The sequence below is a fragment of the Capra hircus genome, chromosome 28 (assembly GCF_001704415.2).
Source record: "Capra hircus breed San Clemente chromosome 28, ASM170441v1, whole genome shotgun sequence".
Lineage (NCBI taxonomy): Eukaryota > Metazoa > Chordata > Mammalia > Artiodactyla > Bovidae > Capra > Capra hircus.
In genome coordinates, this window is record NC_030835.1 from 4,529,926 (window position 1) to 4,545,467 (window position 15,542).

At 35.5% G+C, this 15,542-nt stretch overlaps 1 protein-coding gene across 2 annotated transcripts in view; it reads left to right on the forward strand.

The window, feature by feature from the left end:
- Positions 1 to 15,542, forward strand: part of WAPL (WAPL cohesin release factor) — a 77,140-nt gene that overhangs the window by 42,032 nt on the left and 19,566 nt on the right. For both annotated transcript variants that reach the window (XM_018042447.1, XM_005699311.3), the window contains exons 5-8: positions 12,867 to 12,962; positions 14,022 to 14,174; positions 14,444 to 14,580; positions 15,320 to 15,431. In XM_018042447.1, the coding sequence (XP_017897936.1) occupies positions 12,867 to 12,962; positions 14,022 to 14,174; positions 14,444 to 14,580; positions 15,320 to 15,431 (498 nt within the window). The remainder of the gene's footprint in view (positions 1 to 12,866; positions 12,963 to 14,021; positions 14,175 to 14,443; positions 14,581 to 15,319; positions 15,432 to 15,542) is intronic.

Below are 15,542 nucleotides of genomic sequence, written 5' to 3' on the forward strand. Positions count from 1 at the left end.
CATTGTTTTAATTCAGCACATAACTAGATGCATTTCACAGTGCTAGGTATTGGGGGTATGGAAAGGAGAAAGGTAAATGTCTTAGTGAGGTATTAATAGAAAGTTTTTCCCCATGGAAACTTTTGAGTAGTCCTAGTATTTCATATTTATTCCAAAGCAAGCATATCTCTCTTACTTTTATATAGGTAGTATTTAACTTAAACATTAAACCAGGTACTTAAATCATTGATCTACATTCTATAAAGATGTAGGAAAATGTAAGTTATTTTCTCTATGTGATCTAATTCTGGTGTTTTTTTTCCCTTTAATATTTTATTCTGGGAGGATTTTAATAAGGCATAAAAGTACCATTAATCTTTTTGTTTTCTTTAGTTCAAGTTCCTTTAAAATTGGAAAATTCAAAATATTTCACTATGGCTTATTTCCCAGAAAATGAAGTTCAAATTGAGAAAATGTAGCCATGAGTTAATCAAAAGCATGGGATTTCTGACATACATTTGACACTTAAACATACACAGAGAGAGAGAATGTGTGTTTTAGGGTGTTTATAGTTTGGAATTTGGTTTTCCAATTTGTAATACATTTTATTTAGAGTCCATTGGGCTTCTGAAATCTAGAAGACTTTGCTGAACTTATTAATATTCCTATGACTTCATACTAATGATGACCATAAGTTACCATCAGATGTATAATATTGGGAGTGTTTTGAGGATGGTGACCATATATTTTTTTTTTCCCTAGCATTAAGTTCCTAGTGTTTGAGCTGCAGGAAGTGTTCATATATGTTTATTTCTAAGATTTTGGAAGTATCTTTCTGCAAAGAATGTGTGTAGTGAAGTGAAGTGAAAGTTGCTTAGTCATGCCTGACTCTTTGTGACCCCATGTACTATACAGTCCAAATTCTCCAGGCTGGAACACTGGAGTGGGTAGCCTATCCCTTCTTCAGGGGATCTTCCCAACCCAGGAATCGAACTGGGGTCTCCTGAATTGCAGACGGATTCTTTACCAACTGAGCTATCGGGGAAGCCAAAGAATGTGTATAGTACTAAATATTTGCTTTTTTATATTTGACAATTGTTCAGCATCAGATTTGGGGAAATTTTAGCCAATATTCTTCTAATAGTTTTTGGTGCTTTCCCCTGCTCTGGGGACTGGTCTTACTTTGAATCAGCCTAAAATCAGCAGAGATAGCCTGTAGTCTAACAGAATCAGGCTTATTGAGTTATTACGGTAAAGGATTCTGCACAGCAGAGACACTCACGGGGATCTTACCAAAGAAAGTTTTTATAGGATTTTGGGGGAACTGGGGAGTTAAGGTGAAATTTAAATGAAATAGTATTTGAGCAGTTCAGGGCAAAGTGGTGCTATCTGTGAAGGGAGTTAATTTTTCCCTTCTCATTTATTTGTTGGGCTTGGTGAAACTTTTCCCAGTGTGTGCTGCCTTCTGTCCATCTTTTTATAATTTTTCAGTCTTGGTTTCATTTGGTTAGATAGTTTAGTTTTCTGTTGACCATTTTCAGGTTCTTCAACAGTGTCTGTGTGTGTTAGTCGCTAAGTTGTGTCTGACTCTTTGTGAATCCGTGGACTGTAGCCCACCAGGCTCCTCTGTCCATGGAATTCTCCAGGCAAGAATACTGGAGTGGGTTGCCATGCCCTTCTCCAGGGGATGCTCCCAACCCAGGGGTTGAACCCAGGTCTCCCTCATTACAGGCAGATTCTTTACCGTTTGAGCTACCTGCTGCCTAGTCAGCTATTAATCCCAATTATTAGTAATTTTCTTTGCTGAAAGTTTAGTTTGGGCCTATTTTCTATCTTCCTTTTCTACTTAACATAATTGTTTCCCTTACCTTTTTACCTATGTGGATATGGTTACAGTTATTTTCAATATCTTTTGTCACCTAATTCTGTCATCTGTATTGTTTTTAGATCTGTTTTTATAGTGTACAGAGGTGAATTTGGTAGAACCAGGTTGAAAAATAACCAGGAGGAAATTGTGGTAAGAAAAAGTATAGATGTGTTACTCACTCAGTTGTGTCCGACTCTTTGTGACCCCATGGACTGCACCCTCCAGGCTCCTCTGTCCATGGGATGTTCCAGGCAAGAATACTGGAGTGTGGGTAGCCATTCCCTTCTCCAGGGATCTTCCCAACCCAGGGATCAAACCAAGTCTCCTGCATTGCAGGCAGATTCTTTACTGTCTGAGCCACCAGGGAAGCCCTAAGATGAGATAAGTTGAAGCCAGAATTCAAGCCGTTTGGACTTTATGGATTTCCTGGGGACCTACCACAAATACCACTGTGAGCTTCTTAGACGCCAGGGCAAAGAAGATTGTCAGTGGCCCATTGGCTTTTTAGGGGAAAATCATTAAAAATAGAAGACTGTTACTAACTTTGGGCAAGGTATAGGTTATGTTCTCATCTTTTTCTGTGCTTCAACTGAGAAGTATTGCTGTTGAACTTTCATTTGTTATGATGGACTGTTTAACATTTTATTTAAGAACATAAATAAAGGATAACTTTATTCCTTCGCATTTTGTAGCAGTTGCCTATATTAAAGTTGAATTATTCTTTTTATTACTCTTTGATTTCTTTCTTTTACTCTTATCTGAATTTGATTTAGTTGTTTCATGGACATTAAAATATTAACTGATAGAATGATGATTTATATCTTTTCTATTTTACAAGTTTTCTGAGGGAATTTTTTAAAAAATTTAATATTTGGAAATAGTTTTTAAAATAGTTTATATTTGGAAATTATTTTAAAATTACAGAAGAGTCACAAAAATAATATAGTACAATGAACATTCCTTACCCTGATTGTCTTAATATTTGCTTTTTCATTTGTTCTGAATATTTAAGGGTGAGTTTGTGTATATGCATATGTATCATTAGCCCTTTGCTCCTAAATGCAGTGTGTATTTTCTAGTCAATGTCCACATCATCTCTGGTCAGTTTCCATTGTCCCAGTCTTTTTGCCTGATCTGCTGCGCCAGTTTTGCCAGTGAGTATTTTGTTTAGCTGTGTCTTTAGTCTCTTTTAACTAGGAACATTTCTATAGTCTGTTTTTTACGACACTGACATTCCCCCGATCCTCCCTTTAAAAAATAGCTTCTCATTTTGGTCTAATCTGAAGTTTGCTCATGATTAGATTCAAGTTATTCATTCTAGGCTGAAATACTGTGTAAGTGATGATGTATTCTGTTCAGTGTGCCACCTCTGGATGGATGTTAATTATAATCACCCAGTTAAAGGGGTAGGCCCTTATATAATTGCTGTATAATTATTTTCTTCCTCTTGAAACTAAAATGCAGTCTTTGAAGAGACTGTTCAACTACTTTGTTCTTCATACTCTTCGACTTAATATGCATGCTGATATTTCTGATACTTTCTGATTCAGTGTTTAACTGTGCTGCTTGCAAAATAATCATTTAGTCAGTTCCCAGCACTGCTGTAAGCATCAACCCACCCCTTTCCCCATTTGTTTTATTTACTTATTCATTTGGTTCTTTTATTTCTGTCATTTTGGACTCATGAATCACTACCTCTTTTTGAAAAAATGGCTCATAATTCATTATTTGTTTTATAAGTACATTTGTCCTGATGTGGTGAGTGTGGCTCTTCTGTCACTGTGACATACCCCATCATTCTGTGGGCTCTTTCTTACTTTCTGGCATAACACAAGTGTTCGAGATTCATCTCATATGTGCTCTGCTCCAGCCCTGAATTCTCTGAGGAGTTCTGTTCCCTTTAGTGAGGAGCAGAGACCAAGATTGGGACAGTAGACATGGTCTTCACTTCTTGGCCCTTTTTGGAGATGGAGGTAGGAAATATGCAGCTAAACACATACAGATTCCAGCATAAGTATGCACATGCATACAGATTTCCTGCACATATCTGTTCTAGAAATCATAAATTCACACTGACTTTAATATTAGCCCGTCCCTACAGGGTTCTCTCTCTGGCCTTCTGTCTTTACTCCCAACAGTATCAACACTTTTACTCAAACCTGTAATAGGTCTAAAATAGTTACAGAGTTGCTTTGTCCATTCCACTGCAATAAATAACTCTACTAATGTGTTTAGGATTTATTTGTAATCCTGCACTTGTCCTACCCTACATTCCCTGTCTTGAGGTGTAAAGATAAATACTGTGCTCATAAGTTACTGAGATTAGCTCTGTCTGCCTGTCTCTTGGGCTCTCTGTCTTCCCTTCATTGTATTTGCTGTTCATTGAATGGTGAGTAGGTTTGTTTGTTCTGGTTTGCTTTCACTTTGAGGTTTTTTTCTCCCTTTTATTTGTATTTATTTATTGGACTGACTATGCACAACATTAACATGCCTCCAAAAGTCAGTACTGTACAGAAAGGTAAATTCAGTGAAGGGTCACTTTGTTGAGCAGTGTTCTATCCCATCACACACCCCTGGTCAGGAACTGTTAATTGTTCTCTGCTTTATCCTGTCTCTATTTCTTTGTATAAAAACAAGCATAAATTGTTTTATTTCTCCCCTTTCTTATATAGTAAAAGGTAGCATCTATATGTGTACTTTTGCACTTAGCTTTCTTTTAAAATTTTTGTTTAGTAGTAATTCTTAGAAATCGCACCATGTAAGTTCATAGAGCTCGTCCTCAGAGTGTATATATTAACAGGTTTTTTAAAAGAATAGTCGACTTTAGATTGTGTTTTTTCCTTGCTCTATTCTTGCAGATGTTTATATCCTTCAGATTGTTTCTTTTTAAGATTATATGTGTGTAGGATACATATACACAAGTCTGGTGTTGGCAAAATTTTATGTATTTATCAGATTCCTATCATTATTTATTCCTAACTAATTTCAGTAGCATTTGACTCAGCTAATGTAAAAGAAATCTCAAATTAGTTTTCAGTAGCTAGCTTATTTTTCTTTAGCTTCTCGGTCCTTGGCTGTTTATCTCTGGACTGTTTTCAAATTGCTATATTGTCAGGGACCCATCTTCCTCTGTTGTGGTATTCTACCATCTCTAGAGAGTACTGAAGAATACGAATAGTGAGGATGGGAAGGGGAGGCAGTCAGCATCCCTAGAAGGCCAGGATCCAGAAGGTGTCCTGCACTCCTGTTCATGTGTCATTGACCAGAACCTGGTCATAATGCCACACATACAGCAAGGGATGTTGGAAAATCAGGGCAAGCCTGTGTCCAGCTAAATGAAGGGGAGATTGAATATTCTCTATCTAGCTGTATTTCAAGATATTTTCAGCTTCTCTTTTTGTGTTTCTAAATTGGATAAGTCATCTCCCTAATACAACTGGTTCATTCTATATTTAGTGATAGTTTTACTTGTAAAGCTGATGCTTATTTCAGCTGATTTTTCTTTTTTTTAAATCCTGGCTCATCCTAGTATCTTTTTATTTTAATAATTGTTGAGCTGTAGGCTTAATAGTAGTTTTCAGAGTGTCAAGTATTTTATTTTATGCTTTGTTATTTGGACTTTTTAGAGCTTATGCTCAGGTTATGCTGTTTCAGGGTGATATTCTGATGTGCAAGTGCCTGTTTTTATAAAGTTTTACTAAAATTTTTAGAGCTTATGCTCAAATTATATTTTAAGATGATATTTTGATGTGGCAATATCTGTTATAAAATTTTACAAAATTGTTACAGATACTTTTGAAGTTAAAACAACTGAGTAGCAGATAAATTGTTCTTGTGGATAGGAGTTGACACTTTATTCATAAAAATAACTGTCTCTTGAAAGGTTTATCTGTAGGGTTTAATTGAATCAGGAAAAATTTTCAGCTCTACTCATCCCATGTACGTGTGGATTATACCTTGGCTTAGTGCACTATCTTAACACTTCTGAATGTCTAGTTCTTAGCAGTAGAGACATTCTTGGTTTTAGTTTAGGGATGGGTGCAGTTTTTCCTCAAATTATGCCCTGAATATCTAAACAAATTAGGAAATTTTACTTTAAGGCTGTTTTGATCATAGTTTAAGACAATCTGAGATTATATCATTATGCTTAAAAGAAAGTTCTAAAGAGCCAAAAGGTACCTTAATCTTTGTGAAACTTTCTTCCTCAAATACTCTCTGCCTCTACTGCCCATCTTAAATAAAAAGAAACCTGAAGAATTAATAAAAAGTCAAATCCAGATGCATGTTCTCCCTTTGGATTGTCACTAAAGTGCGACGCATGCACCGTTGTGCTCTGCGGCACTTTGCTTTTTCAGAAATCATTCAGTCGTAGCGCGTGCTGATAGAACTACTCGTGAGAGTGCAGTTGTGTTACATCCTTGTGTGGGTAAGGCTGGATGAATTCAAATCAGCTTACTGTACTTGTCCTCATTTAGTACACAATACTCTTTAAAACTCAGAAATAAATTTGGTACTGCTAAAAAGTTCACATGGCTTAAAAGCAGTTATTTCAGTTTTTTCCCCCTTTGAGAGCCAGCTCAATAAAGAATACCATAATATTGTTATTTCTTCTTAGCTTTTCATGAAAGAACTCTTCTTACCTCTAATTGTGATTCAACAAGCCAATCTGTTAACCGTAGCCTTGCATTATTATTGTAAAAACCAATTTTTGTCCATTGTTTTTGTAGAAATTGAATTCTCTCTCATAGATAAATGGGCCATGTGTCTGTCACTGGCATATTTTTTCCTTAGCTGTAACACAGTGTTACATTTGAGGTTCTTCTTATTTGTCATGCCCCTGGAGAATTGAAACAAAGGAATAGTATGTTAGTATGTTTACGATTACTAGGATTGAAATATGCTAAAATGATTCCCAATCTTTAGGATAGTCTGAAGAGCTTTTTACTTTTTTTTTGGTTTTTAAGTATTCTTTGGAGTAGATTTCAGAAGAAATGGAATCCACAAATAACTTTTTAACACTGAAAAGTTAAGGAATCTAGTTAATATGATACATCTAGTTTTCAAACCAGAAAAAAAATAAAGAAGATTTAAGCAAGGCTGGTAGTGCAGTCGAAGGACTCAGTTACAATTCAGCTAGGTTGCTAAATCGTAAGAGAGATTTTTGTTTTCCACGGAAAGCTGATTGCTGTCTGGTCTTTTTGTAGATACTGTGCGCGGTACAGTATGTGGCACGCACGGAGGTGCGTGTGAAGTTGTTAGACTATTTGGAGTGATGTGAAGAGCTGAGTCAGTGTTGGTCTGTGTGTATTAACCACATGCATTTAAAAAAATTTTTTTTAATAGTAGGGTGTATCCTTAAATCCTCCTGCTCCCTATAATAAACCCTATATTAACTTTGTAAAACTTTGAAATAATTAACAGTAGGGAACAACAGTTCTCATTGGATTCACTCAAATTTTTAGATTAGTCTTTAGCATTAAAATGGCAAAACCTTGTCTAAACTTTTCAAATAATAGTGTTTACTAAGCCACCTTATTGAACAGAGTAAACAAAATGTTCATGAGTGTATCTTTTGAATATAACTTGTGTATTTATTCTGTATACTATTAAGCTTCAAATGCTTTTCAAAGTTCTTTTTTTTTTTTATTGTGATGAAAACTACAACATGAGGTCTACCTCATAAGAAATTGTTAAGTGTATAGTATTGTTAACTGTAAGCACAATATTGTACCGTGGTTTTCTAGCAGAATTGCCTGACTGAAACTTTATATCCATTGAATAGCAACTCCCCATTTTGGCCTCTGTCCAGCCCCTGGCAACCACCATTTCTATTTTTATGAGTTTGACTAGAATTCTTGTAAGTGGAATCATGCAGTATTAAGTCTTTCTGTGACTGGCTTATTTCATTTAGGGTAACATCCTGAAGGTTCATATTATAGCATATGATAGGATTTTTTTTTTTAATGGCTGAATAATATTCTGTTGTATGGATATGTAACATTTTCTTTATTCTCTGTTGATGGATAGTTAGGTTATTTCTACCTTTTGGCCATTTTGAAAAATACTGCATTGAACATGGAAGTACAAATATTTCTTCGAGATCCTTTTCTTTATTCTTTTGAATAAATACTTCAAAGTGGGATTGTGGAATCATATTTGTTGTTCAGTCACTCGGTTGTGTCCAGCTCTTTGTGACCCCATGGCCTGCAGCATGCCAGGCCTCCCCTGTCTTCCACCATCTCCCAGAGTTGGCTCATATTCATGTCCATTGAGTCGGTGATGCCATCCAGCCATCTCATCCACTGTCCCCTTCTCCTCTTGCCCTCAGTCTTTCCCAGAATAAGGCTCCTTTCTAATGAGTCAGCTCTGCGCATCAGGTGGCCAAAGTATTGGAGCTTCAGCCTTAGCATCAGTCCTTTTAATGACTATTCATGGTTGAGTTCCTTTAGGCTCGACTGTTTTGATCTCCTTGCTGTCCAAGGGACTCACCAGAGTCTTCTCTAGCACCACAATTAGACAGGATCGATTCTTCGGTGCTCAGAGTTCTTCTGTTCAAGTCTGTGGCCTGTTTTTCTTTTTCTTTTCGCTATTGACTTAAAGGAGTTCCCTATATATTTTGGATAGTAATGTCTTATCAGACAAACGGCTTGAAGATTTTTCTTCTATTCTGTAGGTTGCGTGTTTCACTCTTGACTGTTCTCTTTGCTGTGTGGCGGCTTCTCATGATGCAGTCCTAGCTGTCTATGCTTGCTTCTGTTCCTTGTGCTTCGTGGCAAGAAGTCATTGCTATAACCACTGTTACGTATCCCCCCACACACCCATGTTTTCTGGGAGTTTTAGCTTCAGGTCTTTTAAGTTTTAAAAATATTTTTGTGTATGGTGTAAGATGAAGGTCAAGTTTCATTCTTTTGGATGTGGATATCTAGTTTTCCCAGCACCATTTGTTGGAGAGACTGTCTCCAGTGGTGAAGATAATTTGACCATATATATGTGGATTTATTCCTGAGTGTTATATTCTGTACACTTGATCTATATATTTGTCTTTGCATCAGTACCCTACTCTCTTGATTACTGTAGCTTTGTAATGTTTTGAAATCAGCAAATGTGGGGCCTCTGGGCTTTTTGTTATTTCTCAAGATTGTTTGGCTATTCTGGGTCTTTAGAGATTCCATATAAGCTTTAAGTTTGGTCTGTTTCTATAGAAATTACCGCTAGGATTTTGACAGGAATTCCACTGAAGTTGTAGATCACTTTGAGTAGTATGGCCATTTTAACTACTAAGTCATCTAATCCATGAACAAAGGGTGTTTTTCCATTTCTTTGTGTCTTTTAATTTCAGCGTTTTGTAGTCCTCGGTGCACACAGATCTTTTGCCTCTTTGGTTAAATTTATTCCTGAGCATTGTATTCTTTTTGATGTTGTGAGTGGAATTTCTTTCTGTCTCCTCTTCAGATGTCCTCTGTTGGTGTGTGTAAGTGCATATGAGCCCTGTATCATGTTGCTGTTCCGTCACCAGTTGTGTCTGACTCCATGGACTGCAGCATGCCAGCCTCTTCTCTTTGTCCTCCAAGAGTTTGCTCAAATACAACTTTATTGAATACATTTTTATTTGTTCTAATGGGTTTTTTTTTTTTTTTGGTGAAATCTTTATGGTTTTCTATATACAAGATTATGTCATATGTGAACAGAGAAAAAGTTTTTTTATTTGGATGCCTTTTATTTCTTTTTCTTGCCAAATTACTTTTGTTATATGTTCAGTATTGTGTTTAATCAGTGAGAGTGGACATCCTTACCTTGTTACTGATCTCAGAGGAAAAGCTTTCATTTTTTTCACTGTTGAGTATGATGTTAGCTGTGGGCCTTTTAAAATATGACCTCTGTTGAGATAATTTCCTTCAGTTTCTGTTGTTGAGTATTTTTCATTAAAGAGAGTTGGATTTTGTTTAGTGGTTTTTCTGCACCAGTTGAGATGATTATGTGATATTTGTCCTTTACCATAAAGGTGGTGTATCACATTGATTAGTTTTCATGTGTTGAACCAACCTTGCATCCCAGGAATAAATCCTATATATAGTTAGAATGTATGATCCTTTTAATGTGCTGTTGAATTTAGTTTTCTAGTATTTTGTTGATGATTTTTGCCTCTGTATTTATCAGGGATATTATTGAATTTTGAGATGAATTAGAACAGTATATCCCAGTCTGCTTTTTATAATAATATTTGTTATTAGAGTATGTTTATGTCAGTTATCCCTTTTATTTCAGTCCTCTGTTATGTGAGTAGATGTGTGTGTGTATATATACACTCCAATATTCTTATATAGATGCTGAACCCATACTTGCACATCATCACATAATAGTTATTATAATTAGTACAATCAGTGATAATACTTGTATAGTACATACTGTTTCAGGCACTCTAATATGTGTTTTACATATATTCATTTAATCCTCACAACAACCCTTTTGCAGTAGATACTGTTCAGTTCAGTTCAGTTCAGTTCAGTCGCTCAGTCGTGTCCGACTCTTTGCGACCCCATGAATCGCAGCACGCCAGGCCTCCCTGTCCATCACCAACTCCTGGAGTTCACCCAGATTCACGTACACTGAGTCAGTGATGCCATCCAGCCATCTCATCTGTCGTCCCCTTCTCCTCCTGCCTTTAATCTTTTCCATTGAGTCAACTCTTCACATGAGGTGGCCAAAGTACTGGAGTTTCAGCTTTAGCATCATTCCTTCCAAAGAAATCCCAGGACTGATCTCCTTTAGGATGGACTGGTTGGATCTCCTTGCAGTCCAAGGGACTCTCAAGAGTCTTCTCCAACACCACACTTCAAAAGCATCAATTCTTCGGTGCTCAGCCTTCTTCACAGTCCAACTCTCACATCCATACATGACCACTGGAAAAACCACAGCCTTGACTGGATACTGTTATGAATGCTATTTTATAGATGAGAAAATATTTAGTAACAAGTAGTAGTAGAACTTACTATTTATCTGGAGTTTAATCCATACCATGTGGTTGCTATCTCTCCTTTGTAACTATTAGGTGTATTGCCACTTGCAGTTAACTAGAAGGGGGTCTGTTTAATATATATCTATATTTTGCTATTAATCAAAAAGATTTTATTGGAGTATAGTTGACTTACAGCATTGTGGTAGTTTCAGGTGTAGAGCAAAGTGAATCAGTTATGCATATACATATTCCACTCTTTTTTAGATTCTTCTCCCATGTAGGCCATTACAGAGTGTTGAGTAGACTTCCCGGTGCTGCGCAGTAGGCTCTTATCCGCTATTTGCTTTATGTGTAGCAGTGTGTATGTTTTATATGTGGTAGTCCCAATCTCCAGGGTCTGTTTACTTTAACATTGACTTCTGCTATTTTGTTACTGGTGGAACCAGATAACCTTTATATTATCCAAAATATTCTTACTTGAAATCAATGCTTTTTAAAAATAAGTGCTTCAGGTTTGAGGCATGTGTTATTTTAAAAAGTCTGTTATCTTCCCGGGCTTATGGCTGCGCTTTGGGTATTTGAGGTTGCTGAAATGAGGGATCTAACAACTAGCAGGCATACGTTGCAGGCATAAGTTATATAAGTATTGAGAGAAAAACAGTAAGGAATAGAGGTTTAAAAAATTGATGTTGAGTCTGCTCTGTGTGGTTGTGCCTCACAAGGCCTGATCAAGTCATTGCATAAACTGCTTTAGTTTACTAATACTGCATTACTGTATGCTAATATATAAGAATACTGATGTGTTTGTATATACAGTACAAGTGAGACTTTCTGCTTTATGTTAGTTTCACAGTAGATTCCTTTTCACATTAAGGTTTTCTAACAAAATTAGTATGTGAATTAGTTTAAACTCTATCTTTTGAAAAACCAGTTCTTCTGGGGTTTACACAGTTGTTTTTGTCATAGCATGGTTATTTTGAAGGAAATATTTATATAAAATGATAACTTTGTATGATGCTCAATTACAATAATGTTACTTCATTGAGGCTAGTAAGGGAAGATGGTTAATTTTTTATGTAGATTTTTTGGCCAGCCTTGAAGTATGTTTCTTTTTTTGTACTCCTTTGGTTTTTATATGTAATACTGAAAATACAAAGATCATTAATTATACTCTTACAAACAAAAAATCTCTAATGAGATTATTTGAAGTTTAAAGGACATAGTTTAACATCATTTTGTAAATGATGGAGAAAATGTTATCAGTCTGTTTAATCAGTTTCATTTTGAAAATGAAGATTTGTTCCTTTTAATACAGATTTAATTCTGTGGATTTGATTATGCAGGCTCATAGTTATTTATACTCAGTTTTTAAATTCAAAGTATTAAAGCTGAAAGGTCTTTTTCATAAAGTTTATAGTATATTGATTTGGCAGTAAACTAACTTGTAGTGGGGTGGGGTGATTTACATCTTTATCCTACCCAGTATGCATTTTTATACATTTTGCATGTATTTTAGTATGTAGTACTGAATTAGATTCCACTGTAATATGTAATATTTGGTATACATACCATATTTACCTTTATATAAAACCTGAAAACTTGAATAATGACACTCATCTGGAAACTCACCAGTTCACCTAAATGAATAAGGACTTTTATCCCTTCTTGTAAGCTGCCTGATTTTCATTGTTGGAAGAATGTGGGGCATGAATCAGTAGTATGAGGAATAAAGAATAGGTTGGATTAACTGTATTGATTAGTAAGTTAATATAAGCCAAACAAGAGGTTTAAATTTCTTTTCTCGGATGGTAATCAGTTGCCCAGAACGCTGATTGTTGATTTTGTGTCAAAATAGGACAGTGGCTCCATACCTGCCATTGGCGTGGTAGGAGCATAATGGTAATATAAATCAGATATTGTGTATGTTGGCTTTCCAGTTGGTGCTAATGATAAAGAATCCAATTTATATAAATTATTCTTTGTGATTTTTAGTTTTAAAATGTGATAATCTTATAAGGATGCAGAGTAAGATGGAAATAGTTGATATTTATCTCTTTCCTCTAGTCTCCTACAAAAGCCGTATATAATGCTAGACATTGGAATCATCCAGACTCAGAAGAACTACCTGCGCCACCAGTAGCAAAACCTCAGAGTGTCACAGTAAGTGAACTGTACTTTTTAATTTCATGTTTGTATGAAGAATATTAAGTAGTTTCTATCTTCATTCATAATTTGAAAGTCTCTAGCTTTTCTGTTTAATAGTTTATTTTCAACTTCACCAAAATTTAGTGATTTTAGTTTAATTCACTGGAAAAGTAATGATTGTGGGCAGGACAACAGAAATTCTGGTGTTACTAGGCTATGAATGAAAGCCTTAAAAATACTGGACAATTCTTGATCCACATTTTATGGATTTTTTTAAATGACTGAGAGCTATATCAGTATATCTTACACTGATCTTAAAGTGGCTTTGAGTGATTAATTTGTTTTTTAGAGCAGAACTTTTTTCTTGCATTATAGTAATACCTTTTAGTTCAAAACACATTTGAAAAAGATTTTTAGCTAATTATTTGCTCCAGAATAACTGGTAGGATCATACATTAATAACTTACAGATTAATAGTGACACCTCAGTCATATGGAGCTATCAAAGAACAGATTCTTTATAGACAGTAAAAAATAGGAATAGAGATCATCCTAAAACGTACAGTTCTCTGTCGTCTTGATATATTACTTAAGCTCCTTTTACTAGTATTAAACCATTATTGTGCATATTAGGTATTATTGTGCATGCTCTTATGGCTGGTTTTTTTCTACCATGAACTATGGACTCCTGTACTTTAAAAGTTGTTTTGTCTGTCTGTCGTCATTTTCCTCTTCCTGTCTGTCCTGCGTTCTTTGTCAGTGCTGTTTATGTATGTCATTTTGGTTCTTTATTCCTTCTAATGATTCTGGAGATGGATAACTAATTGGATGAAATGTTAGGTTGAAAAGACCAGAATAAGTTCCTGAGTGGTTCTTTTGTGAGTGAAACACATATAAGTCTTACCTTATAGTGCGTGGAATTTTTGAAGTATCCCTTATGACCTCAGAGGCCTCCCCCTACCTTTGAGGGGGAGAATTGGGGTTTTATTACTCAAGCTAAATTTACCAAGTAGATGAGATGTTACTATTTTTATATATTTATTTAGAACAACTAATTTAATACCTTTATTAATAGGTGAGGCTGTCTTCAAAGGAGCAAAATCAAAAAGATGATGGAGTTTTTAAGGCTCCTGCACCACCACCCAAAGTGATAAAAACTGTGACAATACCTACTCAGCCCTACCAAGATATAGTTACTGCACTGAAATGCAGAAAAGAAGACAAAGAAGTAAGCATCCATATACAGTTTTACTGCATGTGGATAGAATTTTCTATGTAATTTAGCCTTTTAATGTCTTGAGCACTTATCAGTAAACTGATACTGAGTTTTGAACCACGAACTTACCTCGTCCTACTACTACCAATGTTTTTAAAACACTTGTTGGTTGCCATCTAATAAACTTACTTTACACACTTTTAAGTAAAGCAGAGCAAGTTCACAGATTAAATATGCTACTTCATAGTTACAAAAGAGGTGGCCTTATGTTTTCTCGGCAGCTGTATACTGTTGTTCAGCACGTGAAGCACTTCAATGATGTGGTGGAATTTGGTGAAAACCAAGAGTTCACTGATGACATTGAGTACTTGCTAAGTGGCTTAAAGAGCACACAGCCTCTAAACACACGTTGCCTTAGGTAAGATCTTATTTTTATATTTGAAAATTGTATGCATGCTCCTTCTCATTAAAATCTTTTAGCTCAGTGGAGCCAAACATTTGCAATTTTTGTTATCATAGGTAGGTGTAGGTTATAGCCAGTGATGTTAAAATGTGATTGATTTCTTTTAAGGGACTTGATCCTACGTGGATTAAAGAAAGTTGGATGGTATAGCATTTTAGCATAGCGTAGGGGGGCTTCAGTTTCCAGATGTTTAACAGTGTTATGCCAAAGAATCTTTTCTTTTTTAGCACCAGATTTTATACAAGCAAGTGATAAATGATTTAAGCATGTTTTGATTTGGATGATCTTTGGCATACTATAATGGTTTGAATATCTTGGTTTGATTGAATTATCCAGTCATTTGGAATATGTCCAGTTATATATTTATACTTTTTATGGATCAGAAACATGGAAGATACCTGAGATGTTTTTGCTTTTAATGGTAGCAGTAATATAAAGGATACACTGAAGACAATCATGTATTATTTGTGTTTTTTTAATATAGCGTACCTAATCACATACTGTGCATCAGTAAGTATTTAATGAATTTGGTTTGCCCATGTCTTTTTATATTGTGATCTGCATGGGCAATGCTTTGACACACATAAACCCCCAACCCCCGAGCACTCTGTTGTTTATTTAGGTATTAGCAAATTAAAAAAAGAAAACGCACTAGCTATTTTCAGTCCCCTTGACCTAGTCTGTTTTCTTCTAGTGTTATTAGCTTGGCTACTAAATGTGCCATGCCCAGTTTTCGAATGCACCTGCGAGCACATGGAATGGTAGCAATGGTCTTTAAAACCTTGGATGATTCCCAGCATCATCAGGTATTTTAAGTTTCTGGGGTTGAGAAGCATTATTTTAGAATTCTAGTTTATATTTACTAAATTTGTTTTTGTTGTTTAGTAGCTAAGTTGTGTCCCAACTCTTTTTGCAAC